Source organism: Charadrius vociferus, unplaced genomic scaffold (assembly GCF_000708025.1).
Source record: "Charadrius vociferus isolate BGI_N301 unplaced genomic scaffold, ASM70802v2 scaffold255, whole genome shotgun sequence".
Lineage (NCBI taxonomy): Eukaryota > Metazoa > Chordata > Aves > Charadriiformes > Charadriidae > Charadrius > Charadrius vociferus.
In genome coordinates this window covers 2,723,145-2,736,321 of record NW_009648785.1, presented here as the reverse complement: position 1 = coordinate 2,736,321, position 13,177 = coordinate 2,723,145, and the positions used below count along the sequence as shown (strand labels likewise).

General features: G+C 35.9%; 1 protein-coding gene across 1 annotated transcript in view; it reads right to left on the bottom strand.

Annotated features, from left to right (window-relative positions):
- UBE3C (ubiquitin protein ligase E3C) overlaps positions 1-13,177 on the bottom strand; it is a 79,026-nt gene that overhangs the window by 65,216 nt on the left and 633 nt on the right. Inside the window, exons 2-4 of the mRNA XM_009886774.1 lie at positions 3,432-3,485; positions 1,168-1,242; positions 312-458 (exon numbers count right to left, since the gene is read on the bottom strand). Coding sequence (XP_009885076.1) covers positions 312-458; positions 1,168-1,242; positions 3,432-3,485 — 276 coding nt within the window. The remainder of the gene's footprint in view (positions 1-311; positions 459-1,167; positions 1,243-3,431; positions 3,486-13,177) is intronic.

The window sequence follows — 13,177 nt, the reverse complement described above, 5'->3', positions numbered from 1 at the left end:
TTAAAAATTAAATTTTAATAGAAGTATATTATTTTGAATAAATTATTGTGAATAATACACACAGGATTTTTTTCAAGGCTGCATTTCAGAGATTTTGTGTGTGTGCGTTCACATATAAAATCTAATTTTAAGTTATTCTGTCTAAACAAAAAACAGCAGAGTGCAGGGCAGCAAAAGCCAGAATTCTTAAATGAATTTACTGAACTGGTCAAAGCCTTTTTTGCATCACTTCAAAATCTTTCAACTGAAAGAGTACTTTAAAAGTGCATGAAATAAAAGTACTATGGATCAAAGTATGTAACAGTACTCACCAAACGCTTAGAATCCTCATTCTGTCTATAGAAAAAGAGTAACTGACGGACTAAGAGAGTCAAATTAGCTCCATCAGCAGTGGAAAAGCTTCCTCCAGATTGAGCCAAATTAGCACAGCGATCAAATTCACTTCTTTGGATAGAGTACTTAAAAATAAGACATGTATCAATATATCAATAATGGTTATGACTTAAAATAGAGATGCAAAATCTTCAAAACCTCATTTCAGTTTCCCAAAGTGGCAGCAAAGTAGTAAAATGGATACAACACATATGTGTTAAGTGATCAAAACATACACACAGTATCATAGTTAAGGCTGTAACTGCTTTCCGTAATTCAAAAAGTACACACTGCAACAAATTTGTTGCTATTCAAGTAAAGACTATCACAACAAACGTTTTCATCTATTTCACTTAATAAATACTGGTAAACTTACAGATACAACACTTTCTTAGAATAATCTACTCAACAGCAGCTTAGAAAGAACAACTTTTTGATTCAAACTACCACCTTAGTCATATTGGGAAAAAAACCCACCACCTTGACCGATGTGTGAAAGCTGCTAATACCCAACTGTTTTTGTATGCTTTGTCAGCTAAAAAAAAACCATTGCATAATCCTACTGAAGTCCACCTGAGTCACACACATGCTTTGCAGAACAAACATCCATCTACTAAAATACCGAAGTTCAAATGAAAATGTGAAGAGGGAAAAAGGGAAAAGGAACTTGCACTTCGTCAGCTCACACAATACTCAAAAAGGTGAAGGTTTTTCAATGGAATTACTTATTACTAGAAAGTCTCATTTTCAACAAAACTGTTTTACATCTTCCTAAATAAATAAATAAATACTTACTTGATGTTTCCTGTCTCTGTACCCTCTTACAAATGACTGGATTATTATTGCATTTTTCAGCCTCCGCCTTTCTTCCTGTGAAACAATGCAAGAAAATCAAAATCAATATTGTGGCACTGACTCTAATTTAGACAATTTTATCAAATATATTTGTATTGAAAAGGATCTTTTAAAATTACAATTAAGCACTAATCATTAGTAAAATAAAGTGCTTGAAAGTTTGCATTTAATATACATGAATCAGGGAGAAAGCTTTTTATGCTTTTAAATGTAAATTTAACATTAAGACATTGCAAAATAATTTTTAATACTCATAAGTATGTAATGCTACAGAAATCAAAATAAACACATTTGTATTTTATTAGACAAAGTCTTAATACTAATTCATCAAATTCAATGACACCATTCCTCTTTCTGCATAGATCAGCTAACACAGAAGACCTGCTTATTTGTTTCCATTCAAATAATTGATCAGTATTATGAGTCTGGTGCAGTTTAGACATGGGGAAAAAAAAACACAAACCACAAAAAGAAAATAAAATACCAAAACCAAAACAAACCCTAAGTTATGTGGAGACAGTACTGCTGTCAAAAGGAAAATAAGGCTTAACGCTTTAAGCCCAGGAGCACAATACGGAAATGAATAAAAATTCTTGCTCTCTCCTTCAAACCAGACATATAAAGTGAGTCATTTTATGATGTCTCCCTCGGTAGCTAGAAAGCATATTTAAAATCATCCCTTTACAATGGCTCACTTTCTGGGGAACTGAAAGCCAGTTTGCTCAGGTACTATGGAAAGAGCACTCAGTGAGTCCCCTGACAACACCCCCACCATATCCCATTATAGTAAGTCTCTAAGGGAAGTGGCTATTGTAATTAGGTTTCTAATAATGTCCATATAGTTTCTTAGGGGATGAAGAGGGAAGTAAATAAAGTAGTTTGTCATGAACCTAGAGCTACAAAGCAATGGTTGAGGAAGGGAAAGTAGGAAGATCGAGAGTAAAAATGAGAGGAACCTGCTTTGCGAAGGGAAATTTTAATTTCATCAATCCTTGCACTATAATGAGCCTATAATTCTGCAGGTCACCAAGCAAAACAAACCACCACAAAGTTTTTATAAATTTCATTGAAATACATTTGGGAAAGTTCACAAACTTCAACTCGCAAAAACTTGAACTTAACCTGAACTGACCAGGGAAACACCAGATGAATTTGCTATTCAATGCCTATCTTGGAAACCCCGATTTCTAAAGCAATTTCTCAGAATAACCATGTACTTGAAAGACTCTAATTACTCTAATTACCTCTAGAGCACAGACCAAAATCAAAATTTTGATAGGCCAAAGAGTATTTTTCTCCCCAAGGCATCTAACAGTAACAGTGCAAAGTATGGGGGCAGCAGTAGAGAGTTTCAATAATTGAGATGCATCGTCTCCTCATAATCATAACATAATGCTCAACTAAAAAGTAGCTATGTTCTCCTTTTCACTAGATACAGGTTTTATCCTAGAATACATAATTGTCAATTAGCGACCCATAACTGCAAAAGTTTTAAGTCTGAGGTCACTGCTAAGATTCTGCTACAGACATTTTTTTTTTAAAAGCCACAACTGATTTTATTCTCAAAGGAGTCATTCATTTTGTAAGAATCCGATATATGTCACAGAAAATCATTGTGTGTATGTGTGTGTACGTATACAGATAAAAGTATACGACTCTGCATCAGCTGTGCAGCAGATAGAATTAAGCAACTAAATGGGTTATTTCTGTATATGGACAAAACTCTATGAAGTGCAAGGCATTCTACCTCCACAGAACCGAAGCACACACTGGGGAAGCGAATTGCTCAAGGTCACCCGAGAAACTACAGCAGAACCAGGAGCAGAAAACAGTTTGCCGAGACCAACCCATAGTAAGAGATTATGGACAAGGCAGAAAAATACAATTTACTGTTTCAATACCTGCCTTTTCTTAATAAAGACTAGATCAAATGAGCACCAAAATGAAAGGGAAAATTCCCTTTGAACCCAGTGCATGCCTAACCACCTTCTTTTGAGATGAAAATCACTTCTGGGAAGCACCTTAAAAGCAGTCAAACAGTTTCTCAATTCTAGTATACTGGAAGACTACGTAGAACTTGCAAACTGAAACAAAACATTGTTGAACTAAGTACGACTGCAGCAGAATAAAGTACTTTGGACTGTAAATGTTACTACATTAAAGAGAAATTCAGTGTGCATGCAAACGCTTACACTCTACTTTACCTCTCGTTTTCTCCTTTCTTCCTGAGTACGATGCAGGAGAGAAGCCTTTTCTTCCTATAAAACACAAATTAAGATATGATTGCATTTTCATTCGAACGCATGATTCAAATGTGTTAATGATATTTAATCTAGACTTCACTTTGGGGATTGTTCATAATACGCAATACATAGAATGTTGGAGTAAAGTAAGTGTTAATCATTTTCCACTCTTACAAATATATGTTAATGTAGCCCTCTCAAACGCACAGTGACAGAGGGAAGCTACACAAAATGAAAAGGGACAGGCAAACAGCAGCAAACTGTACTGATCCCTCTCCAGGTTTGTGTTCTCAGCATCCCAATAATCTAGGCAAACATCATCCATTTACAAATGAGAGAGCGGAAACATAATAGGGTCCCAATCCTACCAGGTAGTACCACATGCTTATCGAGTGTTTCCTCGCTCAGAGTGTACATAAGTCATTGGCCCAGGTGCGTACAGCAAGTTGTGGCATGTTCAAAGTAATCACATACTGTTCCAAATCCCATGCTTTTGTCTAACTTGCAAAAAAGCATTAAGCTCTTATATTTACCTATCCTTTTCCTCTAAACTTGTCCAAAAAAGATGTCAAAACAGACCTATGTAACATAAATAGTAGGAATTTTGAACTCTTCACCTAAATTAAGGCTACAAACCGAAACTTTCAAGACAGTGACCTCTCCAATAGAGAAAAAATAAAGAACACTAAAGTATTCATGAGGCCTCTAAAAACCAATACCATTACAATAGAAAACCTCTGCATTAGCTTTTAAACCACAATCTTAAATCAGTACACATAGACTACAAAATATAAACAAAGCTTTATTTGCAAGAATCTCTTATTGGGTGGTTCTGTGTAGTTTCCAATGAAATATGGAAAATAATTCCTTTTTGATGCAGAGTATTCAGATCCCACTGCAGACAATGAGAGTTGAAAGTACGCTGGCACCTTCCCAAATCCAGTCTAAAACAGACAATAGATCCAAGGAAATTATTATCTTTTTTTGCTTCTACTACACATATTATAACTTCCTTTTTCACCCTATGCCCTTATTAGCCTAGAGAAGTTAAGAAATAAAATACACTCAAGCTGAAAATGTATTACAGCAAAATAAATTTGAAGTTGTCAAACAAACATTTATAAACTATTTAACCACATCTCAAACAACTGTGCTGGAATATTTTCAATGTCTACATGCAGATACAAAAACTGAGGGCAAAACTCTTCTGCATTTCTTTTTTGGCATTACAAAGGACGCAAGGTCATGATTCTCCTAGTTTCATTAGGATAGAAAAATACTTTAACACAGACCACCAAGAGAGAATGAAAAAAGAAAAACACAGATGCAAAAAATGAATTTGAAATTAGGTTTGTATTTCAGATCATTTGCTAGAGCAACCCTAAAGAAAAAAAATCCCACAAGAAGGTTAACCATCTTTTCCTCTAAAGACAGCATTTATGTCCAAAGACACCACTAACTACAGCTATTGCCCTCTAAAGACAGAGTTTTTTCCGTGTGTTAAATACAGTATAAAGAAGTCATAACAAAATCCATACATAAGATGATTTATCTCCGCTCAAGCAATAGGAAAATCTCCAGGTCTGCTTGGTAATGTGAGGCAAGAGATTCTTACCACTCACACACAAAAAAGACATAATGTACGAAAGTAAGAAATAACCAACAGATGGCTTAAAGTTTCAGGATTTTTTTTTTAATAGATTACTTATTTTCCAACAGCTGATACTCAATGCATTGCAGAAGTCAGTAAAATGCTCCACACTTTAGAAGTGATCACAGTGACATCTCTTCAATCTGCTTTGGAAAGTTTCACTCTGCAGGCAGCACCACGTAGACAGAATTTCTGCTTAGAAGCAATGTTGCCAAATTTGTCTCTACACTTCCGAACAGATTGAAAGAAAAAGCAAAAGAAAGACAAATTGCTACATGTGACCAGAGAAGAGAATGGTATGAAAAAGATACAAACACAGTAAATGCAATGGATTAGTTAATAAAGGAAAGTAAGTGGCCACAGGGCTTACCAGAGCCAAATAATTTTAAGTATTTGTATGGAGGGGGAAATATAAGAGGGTAGTGTTTCCTCGCTTAGTTTTATCACCAGCTTTGCATTGATCAGGAACTGGGTCTCTTTGAAGCAAGCACTCTTTAAGCCAATTCACTTTCTGAAAAATAACAATACTTAAGTTTCTAGTCAATGTCACATACTTGGATTGAGTATTTGTAAAGAAAAACACCAACTTCTTAAGGTATAAATTAAAGACAATAGAGAAACTGTCTTAAGAGAAAGAATAAAATATTCAGGGAAGTGCATCCAAACTTTAAAAAATTATTACAGGTTAAATAATACTGTTGTTCACAAGACACACATAGATCAGAAACATAAAGGAATGGAATCACCGCTATGATTAAAGAATATATTTAACTAAATGCAAGAAAAACATATCTCCTTTAGAGTTATTTAACCCAACCGGAATACACTGTCTTCTCAGAAATTAAAAAGTAACAGTAAATATGCACCAGAAAATAAACCCACTGTGGGAAAGAGATGAAAATAACTATGAAATAATCTTCTTTGCCTACAAAGGGCATTCTAACAAATTTCTTAAAGACAGCTAACTGCACAGTCATCTCTGAAATCCTCCCTGCCTTGCCTCTTAATCAGAACAGTGAAAAAGACCCAAACTCTGTAACTGTTGCTCTGTGGCTGGTTGTGAACCACAACAGCGTTACGGTACAACTCCCACCTATATGGTCACGTGACTGCTGACAACTACAGCCACTGCTCCACCCCCACAGTACGAGACTGTCCCACATAACTTCCAAAGATCTCACCTAGCTCATTCCTACTCCCCATCTTCCTTGCCTCACTTCTGTCATGGTCATGCTATATTCTTTCTTCTCCTGCCAGACATCAGCTATGAAGTCTACCTATCAAGGTAGGCAGTCAGACATTTTAAGGGGAATGAAGCATCAGTTTGTCTTATTCCTTCAACCTTAGCTCAAAAGGAGTGAAAAGCCATTTACTGATCAAATTCCCGACACTTTCGATGATACAGTCTCTTTTCTGCAGGAGCTGGACCTCTGAAGCGCAGAACTGGGAATACGCTGTGTGTTTTACACCACATTCAGTGTATTACTAGCAGTGCCATTCCTGTCTGCTCCTTCCCCAAACAGAAGATACTGGTCAAGACAACCTCAGGCTCTAACATGCAAGCTGCAGGACCACGAAACACCCAATCTGAGAAGTTTTCTTCACCAAATACATAAGGCATGACAGAAAGAAACAAGAAAGCAAAGAAAGTGTATGTGACAGCAAAATGCAGTGAGACGTGGATGATGACTCAGTGAGTAATTCAGGAGGGGGAAAGAGGTGAAAACAAGGAAGCAGATGGAGGACAGTATACCGAAAGGAAAGCTTGTGACAACCATGAAAGAAATGTTAAGTAATATTTAAAAAGTTAATTTTTACATCAGGATAAAACTCCTATGTACTGTATTACTCATCACAGCAAAGTGCAAAGTCGCACCACTGCTGTAACAGACCAGTTGATGAGAACAGTCGCATGACTTGTGTAACAATGTCAACGTCACTGTTTCAAAAACTCCAATCAAATACATAATGAAAAAAAAATTAAAACTGCTTTCCCGTCCTCATTTTGCTGCAAAAGTACGTTTACACAACTCCTAGCCTTTACATATCCTAGACAAAGACTGAATAACATTAATAAATATATGAAACACAATTCTTTTTGTCCCACGTTGACACGTTGCATTGAGACTGTTAATAAACTTTCAGCCTTCTTTGCTCAAAATTCAGGTTCAGGGGAAAAAAAAAGTTTACATAATTCTTCCCCCCTCCCCCCTAAATACTCCCAAGTATTTTTTGACTCTTTAAAATCTGAAATTGAACACTCCAGGACTGCCATGTTAATCAAGCCATCTTAGCTCCACACAAGTAAATTTAAAACCTCAATATGCTAGATGCAAAGGTGAAACTGAGTAATTATTTTCAGGTATTGTGTAAATAGTGAGTACATTAAAAAAAAAAAAAAAAAAAACAAAAAAAATACATTGATGCAAAAATTTAATATTATTAATGCATGTTTGAGATTTATTTGTAACCCTCCACAGGGGTTTATTTTCCTTCTTTAGTTGAAAATGCTATTCCATTTAACGTTACAATAGATTATGCAAAGTATGAGGCATGACTTTTAGGAAATTTTCATGGAAAAACAAACAAGCACTTGATCTTTTAACTTTTAGGGACAGTTATAAAATCTTGTATGGTTTTAATCTACAAAACCCAGGAACTTGCATCTTTTTTTTCTTTCCTTAAAACAAGGAACATGACTTTTCAGCTGAATTTAGCTTGAACAACAGAAGCATCAATAACAATTCCCAAAGCAAATTAAGTGACCTACGCAATTTATAGAATAAAATTCCTTTGAACATAAGTATTTAATAAGTCCAACAAATAAAAGGAAGATTTTGTAGCACCTATGTGTAGAGAACAACTGTAGACACTGGGAAACATCTCCCTCCAAAGTGGTTTTCAACAAGGTTTCTATTTCCCAACATTATTTTAGACAAGATAAATTCCACTTCAACTGTTTTTTCTGAATATTAAATTAGCATTTCAAAAGGCTTACAATGTCTTGAACTGAACGTCAACAATTTCAATTCCACTGGACATACAGCTCAGCCAGCCTGAGTAAAACACACTCAGCAGCTTAAAAAATTCTTCTTTAGAACAGTTTGTGACCCTTCATATCTGTGATTATTTACATCATGATTAAGTTTATATGTAGAGAAGACCATCTTCCAGAAAAAAGGTCTTTTGAAGTACTTAAAATATGCTCAGGAAGAGGTATTTGGCCAGGGAAAGCCAGGCCTCACTGAAATTAATGTCACAGTGCTTGCTAGAAAACACCTCGCGTTTTAGCTCAAATTTTTCTGCAGGATGTACGGAGTACCTGGAAACCCCTTTGTCAGGGTAACTACAAAGCCACGCACAGTGGAAATGGGAATTGACTGGAGGCGCTAAAGGTCAAATGAAATGCAAAACAAGTTGCTCTTAAATTTACTCTCAAGTTTGCCTGTATTATGATTTTTAAGATGTGTATTGTACACATCATTGTAGTTGAGTGACCTTTCAATTTCTCAAAACAAGCAGGGAAAAAAAAATCTATAAAAGCAGAAATTTTTGTTTTGAATTTGAGAAAATAGCACATAACCGAAAATAACAGTGTAATCACTGTTGTCAGCTAAATGCAAGTCCATCATTCATAGCTTCCTTTCAAACAAGGAGAATTTGAGATGTCACCAACAGGGAAAAAATCCACAAGCATCTAATATGAGTTAATTATATAGTTTCCTACTGACAGTCAGTCATTATCTTACAACATGATGGTCTCATTATATTACCACACCACAGATCTGAAATTCAAAGAGTATTTCAAGACTTAGGCTTTGACATTTCAACGTTCTGGACAAGACACACTTCTGACTCAGAACGAGGTATGTTCTTGCATAAGGATCTGTGCCATGTGCCGTATGGGGCAAAGGTCTTATGGAGCAAAGCAGTGCAATTCTTTCCCACCATTCAAAGATAAAGTCTAAATTTGTAATTGTAACCTAGAAATCCTATACTGTAAATCCCAAGCATCATTTCATTTCCATTGTGGCCTGGTGTAGGTTCAAATAAGATAATAAAACAGTAATTCTTTGTTCCTGAAATTATTAACAACTTTCTTCAATCAATCAGTAAGTAAGACAGAAACAAAACTATTTTTTAAATTTGTCCCATCATTGTTTAAATCCCATAGAGATCAATCACCACAAGCAATCCCAACCTGTACAGATCTCTCCATATACTTACAGCCTACTGTTTTTAAACCATTATTTTTATTCCACAATTAGTTACTTCATGCGTAGAATACAGAAAACAAAGAGCTAACAAGGGGCTTCTGGAGTACTACCTGGGCACTTCAGCTGAGAGCTGGGGCGGGGGGGAAGTGAAATACACAGGAATCTAATGCCAAATGTTAATGTTCTTAATTTAAGAAAGTGTATCAGTAAATACTAAAATATAGTCCAACTTTGTAAATTGAAGACCTTTATTTATTTAAAATGTCCTATTAAAAGAAATTAAAGAGACTTTCTAAACTACAGATGGAGTCATCACTATTTGTTTATTAGTAATTTTCCATGTCTTCCACAAAAATAAAACCAAAAACCAGAAACTCAGTGAAGTTGGTTTCACTTTCGCTTTCATGACAGTGCTAACTCATTTGTATTCCTGAAAAGGAAGATTTTTTAAAAACATTTCATACTGATATTATAATTTAAAAGTACTCTATTTTGAACAGTTGGCGATTTATGAAAACATGTTTTAGATACCTCAAGTAATCCTGTAAATTTGACTTAGTAATATTCTTTTAACCTCCTAAGGCTTACAAAATGTCGTTAATACATTTCACAACCTAAACAAATAATGTGAAGCTACAGAGCTCCTTGTACAACTCAGCACAGGCACAGAGATGCCCCTGCACGGATGGGCTAAAGGACTGGTACCTCATATTTTTCTTAACACTGATAAAATTAATGAAGAAAAACTAGGCCTGACTGTACCAAACCAAGCTGACGTGGTTAAACAGATTCTGCACTATGCTACCAAAAGTCGAATTTTGTGATAAAACTATTGAAACCTGCCAGCTGTTACCAGAAGGCATGGCAACACTCCACCCTGAAGAAATATGTTCGCTATATGGGACACAAAGGACAAAGCGGGAACCAGCCAGGTGAAGGACCATCTGTTTCAGTTCACTGCAGTTAGACCGGGCTAGCTGAATCTCAACTGCACCCCAAACCAACTCTTCAGATGCCCCTCTTTTTTCCTGCCTGACACACCACAGAAATTCTGCAGCCACAGCCTTTCAGGCAACAATTACTGTCCTATACAGAAAGCCCATGAGTAATTCAAGATGTTCCTGTACTGGACTCCAATAACAGTATTCATTTTTGGAGACTAATTTTACTTCAGAAGTAAAATAAAATATGTTTTGCCAGTTATAATTAAAAGTTGATCTGAAATTAACTTTTGAAGAACCTCATAAAGCAGGGAATCATGTTTTAGCAGTGACATTAAGCACCCCCAAAAATTAAAAAAAAAAAAAAAAACACACACAAAAATTAACTTATCACATGGTAAAAAACACACAGTAGCAATACCCTCAAGCAAACAGACAACTAATGCAAATAGTCTAAACGAATCACGCAGATTTTTGAAAGCAGATTTGGAGGGAAAAGTCCAAACACTGACAATACCACCTAGATTTTTACACTGAATGTTACAATAATGTTCTGAAAGAATCGGTGAACAAGGATAGTCATTTTGAGAACATTAATTAACCCAGGATTTTAACAAAAATAAGTGATACTTAAAGACTACTTTTTTTGGCAAAAGCTTTGGTTAGACTGAAGTGCCTCTCTACACCATCCCTAATTCAGACCAGCATAACACAGGTGAACATAAGATACAAACACTGTAAAAAACACACCTGAAGGTGTCTGCTTTTATCATTCAAAAACGCGATAAAAGCTAGTGGTGAAAAAGCACACTAGATTCAGTACCTTTCCAAAGACCACAATTCCAGAAGTCCCCAACTATATTTCTATTGTTGTGCCTACACTGATAGGACCCTTCATGGAATCATAGAATCATTTAGGTTGGTAAAGACCTTTAAGATCATCAAGTTAAACCATAAACCTAGCACTGCCAAGTCCACCGCTAAACCATGTCCCTAAGCGCCACATCTGTGAGGCCTAAGGAAACACTACAGATGCACATGGCCATGTCAGACAGGGTATCAACACATCTGAGCCACGACCAACACAGTTATTGTTTGCAGTTATATTAGCAAAACAACTCTTTTAATAGTCAGGTTTGCTGACAGTTTATTTTGGTTTAGTTGTATTCACATTAGGAAGACTGCTGGCCTCTTTAGCACTGACTATCTCCTCAAACTGGAGCCTCTGTTTTCATACTGGGAGGGTTTTGCTAATGTAACCATAAAGGTACAACTTCCCCAAATTGGGTAGAGACTTATTCTTCGCATTAAGCAGCCTGCATACAGATTCCACCAGTTTTTCCTGAGTTGTGCTTTATTCCACCAAAGGAACCAAAACAGGCAGTACTAAGCATCTAGCTAACTAATACAGCATCACAGAGGAACTACACTGTATCTTCGTAAAATTGTACACAATTTGGGAGGGCAAGGGTTTGTAAGAGTAAAAAAAAAATATCTTTTTTCCATGTGCACAAAAAGCTGAAAGGAAACATTTTACAATTCAGCCCTCTGTAAAACTGAAGCCTATAGGTATAAGAAACACGATCACAAGCAGCCTGTGATGCGAGATAACAAGCACCTCATGGAACCCATATCAGCACTTGCCACACCAATCCCAGCTATAGTATGTCTACATAAAAGTTCAGGTAAATTGCATTTTTAGAAGTAATTCTTAGTACTGTTTAAATAAATTCTTTTATTAGTGCTGTATATAGTTTCTGAAAATAAGAAGCTATTTCAAGGGCATTCTACAACATCCATATAACCACGATGCCCAAAACCGCGAATAACTCGTCTGCATTGATGCAGCACAAGCACTTCAGCATACCAGTGTAAAATCACAAAATCTGTGGATCAGTCAGTATCAATCTGATCATGAAATACAACCTCCGTATTGGACAGAGTGAAGGTTATGCATCAATTTCAGTTTCCACTTCCTTCACCTTTTAATATTTGCCCTTGGAAATTTCCATCTGTATAACATTAATAAAATTGTCCCATGTGATTAAAATAGACAGAATTTTGCTGAATTTTCATGAAGAAATCAGGAGGTGTAAAAGAAGGTATTATGACAGTTGTTTACTTCTGTAGAAGGAAACAAGTTCTGCAAGTAACACTATTAGCAAGTCAGTGTCAAAAGTTGCAAAGTACCTAAAGTGTACAGCTAAGGACCACAGAATGTTCTGCCAATTTATGTAATGCATTCTGTAATGCCATTTTATGTAGCCTAATGTACATAAATGTCTTAGGATAAATAGAAGAAGCTTCAGATGAAAAGCTGCACAATTTAAATACAGTTCTGTTACACATTCTCTTTAATAAACTATGTAAGACAACACCCCAAAATGCAAACTTCACTATGATTTTAATATCACATAGTGCAGTATTTCAGCTTATTTCCTAACTATACTGCCAAACGTTAAAAGTTTCAGAGAACTGAACTTGCTTACAGTGCACAATAACAAAAACCTTAAGACTTATTTTTACCCCCATTAAGATTCAAAAGTACTAATGAAAACACTCATTAGCTTCCCACACAATCAAGTCCAATGACAACACGGGGAATCGGTATTTTAGCAGCGAATTAAAGTGACCCTTACAAATCAGGCCACTTCTAAAAACACTTTGTCCTTTCTCTTGTTCTTCGGCAGTTCTATGCCCTTCAGTGTTGACTAAACGTTTGACTACTCTGTCCAATCAGCAAGACCTAAATAAACCACTGCGCTACTTTCCCGTCAACAAATACAAGGAGATTCAATGGTCTCATACAGCAGACAATTAACTGCTACTCACCCTGCACACGACAAATTGACCGAACGTAAAGTTGACAAGAGGAAAGCTAAACCCTCACCCCCCCCC